Here is a 5,192-nt window from a genome sequence, read left to right on the forward strand (position 1 = left end):
TTTCAAGGAGCACTAGCTGGACTGAGACTCAGACTCTTCCACCACAGGTATGGGTGCTGAGCAGTCAGTAGAAGACTGACCAATCAGAAAAGACTGGGGCCAAAACGAACAACCAACCAAACAAACAAAACACGGGATGGCTGTCGCAGGGTGACAGGGCCTGGGGCAGCACCTTCTAGGGATGGGGTTTATGCTGGGGTCTTTGGTCCAACTGCCCCACCCCGGTATATGAATTCTGAGAGCAGCCTGCTCAGCCCTGCTTTGTGCCTTAGGCTGCTACCCATCATCCATCCGCCAAGAGTTCAGAGGATAACTCCCCGGGAGGGTACCAGGACTGCCTCGCCTTTCCCATAAACCGGGGCCTCAGGTGGGGCCTCCTAGGAATCCTGGGTGCTTCCTGTGCTCTCTCTGACCCCGATCCTCAGGCTCTCTCATCCCCCGATGGTCTCAGCTAGAACAACGCTTCGGCTGTCAGACTTACCGGCCATCTCCGGCCCCCTCGGGGAGGTATTCCTTCCACTCCTTGGAGCAGAACTGCCTTCTAGGCCGTCCTGCCTCATTTCTCATGCCTCCCCACCCCTTGATGGTGCTCCTCTGCCCTCCCTCGTGACAGGCCTCCTCCCTGTTCTGGCTCTGGGACTAATTTCATCACTTCATTGTTTATAGCCTTTGCAAGAATCTGGGAAGACTTAAATCAAGCAAGGCTGACACCGAGCCTTCAGCAAACACCCCCTTGAAAAGCACACAGCTTTGTTATAACTTTGCTGTCCCTTCGAGAGCCACCCCCCCCCCCCCCAATTGGCAATCATTAGCAAGTGGGAAGTAAAAGAGGCCCCGTTCCGGTACTTTGCAGAGCAGCCCATGGGAAGGGAAATGACAGCTGCCAGGGTGGATCTCAGCTCTCTCTACATGAAGGGTTCACAAGAATTTGGCCCTGTTCCCTCTGCTCATGTCTCAGCTCCATAACTCACAGTCCCCCCCTCCGACTCCCCCCCACCCCCATCCCCAAGGAGCTCTCTTCTCTTTCTCATCCTTTGGACTTCCTGTTCACCAGGGCTGAGCCTGGGGCCTTGGGGACCCCTAACTTACCTATGTCGGGTTGGGAATGCTATAGCAACTCTCCACTTCCGCCTTGTTTGCTTTAGTGAGAACACAATCCAAAGCAATTGTGAGGCTTTTATGAGCCAAGCTCTTTGTAAGCATGGGCTCATTACAGTCACATTACCCCCAGATTGTTCCGGTCAGAGGATGGAGGGAGAAACAGACATAAAGAACTGAGAAAAAGCTTGTCCCGAGGACAGACTCTCTAATTGATTAGAAGATGATTGATTAGACAGGAATCTGTTCTCCCCCTTTGCACTGTGCCGAGCAGGCTTGACAGAGACAGGAAAAGAATATTCCTCCCCCTCTCCATCTCCCATGCCTGCCCCTTCCCATGCCTTCTGGGGTGATCTGACTCAGTGTTGGTTGTACCCGTTTTCTGAAGTGTTTACAGCAGTGGTTCTCAACCTTGGCTGCCCATTAGAATCACCTGGGAATCTTTTTAAAATCCTGATCTCTGGGCCTCATCCTCCAGAAATTCTGTTTCTTGGTTACTTACGTTGTGGCCCCACCCCATAACAAAGAAACAGAATCGGGGCATATGCAGGAGGCAACCAATGTGTGTTTCTCTCACATGGATATTTCCCTCTCTCTAAGAATCAATGGAAAAATATCCTCGAGTGATGAATTAAAAAAAAAAAAAAGTAATCGCATAGGATGGTCTGAACATAAAAACGCCTAACTAAAAGCGAGTGTGGCGGGTGGCACATCCTAGGTCTGTAGCTTCCTTCACAAAGGTCAGTCTTTACCTTAAGTGAGCCTGTCTATTGTCTTTTTGCATCTAAGATAACATACCCTTGGAATGTCAAAGTGATCCCCTTCTTTTCTGGACCCCGCAGGACACAGCCAGCACCAGGGCAGAGACCACAGGACCCCTCACTGTTATCTTGTTCCCCACATACCGTTTCTATGCGCTGTAATGTTAATTGTTAACTATCCTGTACCCACAATGTAAGAGAAGTAGGTGTCTCTGTTTACCCAGTCTCAGAGATTTCCCCACTTTGGTTTCTCCCACCTCCCTAAACTACCACTAGTAAATTTCATGTAACTCCCTTCTGTCTCTTCCTTTGACTCTGATGTATAAAATAAGCTATAAAACTGACATTCTCTGGAGCATTTTCTCAATCTGTTGAGATTTTGCTTCGCAGCAATTGTCATCAGTTTGGCTCCAATAAACTGAAGATCTCTACAGGTTTGGACCTTCCTTATGTCAAGGGGCGTGGGCACTTGTAAGTCACAGAACCCACCTGTCATGTTACAAAGGCTCAGAGAGGTTCAGTGACCTGCCAGCTAGTGAGTGGTTCGTACATGTCTGAAGCAAGATGCAAACACACATACAGAGTGCTTGCAGAATGGCATATACCCAGCTCAGACAGGCCACAGGGCTGGGCAAAGCCCTTCCAACCAGGCCTGGCATCTGTTTACACGTCTGGCCTCCCAGGAGTTTGTCATCTCCTTGAGGTCAGGAAGTCTTCCTTCAGCACAGGGCTGACCACATAGTGGGTGTTCAAAACAGATGGGTTCACTGGCCCTTTGAGAAGGCCTGCATCCTTAGCTAATTGTCAACTTCTGTTGTTTCAATTAAGGGCTAATTTTTATTCAAATATAAACATAAATGATTTAAAATGTGTTTTAAATATGGCTTATTCTTAGAGTTCTCCGTGGCTAGGGAGTGTTGAGGTGTGCTGATGCATTGAGATGCAAAGGCTTGGAGCAGTAGGGATTTAAAATTAAGCCCTGGTCAGTGTGACTCAGTTGGTTGAGCGTCATCCCATTCACAGTTCGATTCCTGGTCAAGGCACATGCCCAGGTTGTGGTTTTGATCCCTAGTAGGCAGTGTGTAGGAGGCAACAGATGTCTCTCTCTCTCTCTCTCTCTCTCTCTCTCTCTCTCTCTCCCTTCCTCTCTCTCTAAAATCAAGAAAAACATATTTAAAAAATAAATTAAAAAAATTAACACCCAGGGGCCTAATGTTTGCATTGAAAAGGAATGAATGGGGGAGCGGGGGGAGGAGATGCAGCAAAATTTAGGATCTGCTTCTCCTCCTTTTCTCAGAACTAGAACAAGGGATGTAATAGTCCTCTCCTAAAACTAAAAGTCCTCTTTTGTGTTGCTGTGTGTTTTGTTGTGGTGGTGGTGGTGTTTTTGTTTTTTTTTATTGGGCAGGGGGGTTCATTAGTGTCCTAGTTAATTATCTTAGAATACCCCTGGTGTTTTTATGGCCCTCCAAAATAAGGCCCGGGTCCTTCCCGGTGTCACACATAAATTACCCGCAGATAACCGAGGACTTCTGACATGCTGAACAGTGAGGGGCACTTGAGTATCAAACATTATGGGATGCCAGGTGTCTGGAGAAGTCGCTGTATTGTAGGCCATGTTTCCAATAGCCTCTGTTGCTCTCTCTCTCTCTCTTTCATTCTTCCTTTTTTCATTTTGCTGATCCCCGATAAAGGCTCTTGTGACAGGAGGGGGTGAGCTTGGGAAAGGACACCGGAGAAGATAGGGTAATGCCTGGACTTGGGGAAAGCCCCTTTCTTGGGACAAAGTGAGGACAGGCTGGGGACAGTGTGCTGCTCTGGGTAGCAAGTACCTAAGACTCTACAGGCCAGCTTCTGGCCCCCTGCTCCAGAGGCCCCAAGAGGTGTCACGGGGAGCATCCTGGTCCCCGAGCTAAAGAAGCCAGGCCCATGAATTACCCACCCCCGACACAGGCAGGCCCTCTCTTCATCTAGCAATCTCTACCCCAATTACAGGCAGTCTTTAAAAAAAAAAATCCAATCGCCTTCGAAGCCAGCGTGGCACGCTCAGACTCATAAAGCAGCAGCAACCGCTGGGGATCTGAAAGGGCCTCTGTTCCTCTCCTACCGAAGGTCATAACATCCAACTCAAACACGGGGCAGCCGCAGGAAGAACTCCTCGTTTTTCAGGCCTCTGCTCCCAGCGCCACGTGGAAGGGTTGATGGAAGGTGCATGTGTTGTTGGCACACTGCGCGGCGTGACTGCTGACTCCGCGGGGGTTGAGCTTGGTTCACTTCTCCTTCGGGAGGTGGAAAAGAGCCGGGACCCGTTAACCAACTGCTAACTCAACTGCGGTCGGTGACTCTAGCTGTCTCTTGGTTGGCCGAAAATGTGGACTTCATTCACTCCTCAGCCTTTCTGCCATCTTCCCGCGGAGTCAGCAAGGGGGGAGAGATTCGAGGAACTGAATAAAAGGTCTTTTCTTTGGGAACTTCAAGAAACATATTTTGATGATTATCTTCTGCAGGGTTCACAGAGTGGGTTTTCAAAACAGCCAATTGGGTCAGTAAAAATAAAGACTTGAGAGCCTTCTCAGGAGCCAGTGCTATATTTAAACCTGCAGAATAGCTATAGTCCAAGGGTGCAGAATGCTGTAATTAAGGTTGCAAAATTGTTTGCATTAGAACCCTCCTGCTATCCCCCTCCTCCCCGGAGGCTTCCTCTGTGGGTGCATCTATGAGGACGGGAATTGGTCTGCCCGTCTGGGCTCTGATGAGTCTGGTCCTTCCCTTTCAAATTCTCCTGCTCAACAAGTTGTCAGGATCGGCTTCCCCAGACCATTGGCCTCCTTTCTGCTCCCTCACCCCTAAACTCCACATCCCATGACCTGGGACAGGCATTTCCTCGCCCGCTGCCACCTCTGTCTGGACCCGAGCCAGCCCACAGCCTCCCCCTGCCTGCTGCCTTCCGCTCACTGTGTTCCTGGTGACCGCCGAGCTTGTGGGCAAATTCCCCCTCCATCCCAAAGCACTTTCCTCCCCTCCCCTGCCCTCGGTGTTTCTGACTGGAGCACTCGTGGCATTTGGGTGGCACGATTCTTCATGAGACAGGATTTTCCCACACCACGCAGACAGTTGGCATCCGGCCCCCTAACTGCCAGTGGCATTCCCTGGCCCCTGTGAGAACTCCAAGTGGCCACCCCATGACTAAGTAAGTACCCCTTCAAGGGGGACTGTGGCCTCTAGTTGAGAAGATACCCCAGGTTATTCACTCAATGCAACAGACCCCAGCCCTTCCCCATCACATACACACTGATCTCTGTGCAGAGAGCAACCCCCCCCCCCCCCCCCCCA

The 5,192-nt window shown here is 50.3% G+C and overlaps 1 protein-coding gene across 4 annotated transcripts in view; it reads right to left on the minus strand.

Moving 5' to 3' along the window:
• The window catches only part of SCARA3 (scavenger receptor class A member 3), a 37,461-nt gene that overhangs the window by 19,576 nt on the left and 12,693 nt on the right, over positions 1 to 5,192 (minus strand). The window contains exon 1 of one of the 4 annotated variants that reach the window (XM_006764759.2): positions 482 to 601. The exons of the other annotated variants lie outside the window; for them this stretch is intronic. Coding sequence (XP_006764822.2) covers positions 482 to 560 — 79 coding nt within the window. The 5' untranslated portion in view covers positions 561 to 601. Of the gene's footprint in view, positions 1 to 481; positions 602 to 5,192 lie in introns of those variants that run through there. 4 annotated transcript variants of the gene reach the window in all.

This window comes from Myotis davidii, unplaced genomic scaffold (genome assembly GCF_000327345.1).
Source record: "Myotis davidii unplaced genomic scaffold, ASM32734v1 scaffold198, whole genome shotgun sequence".
Taxonomy (NCBI): domain Eukaryota; kingdom Metazoa; phylum Chordata; class Mammalia; order Chiroptera; family Vespertilionidae; genus Myotis; species Myotis davidii.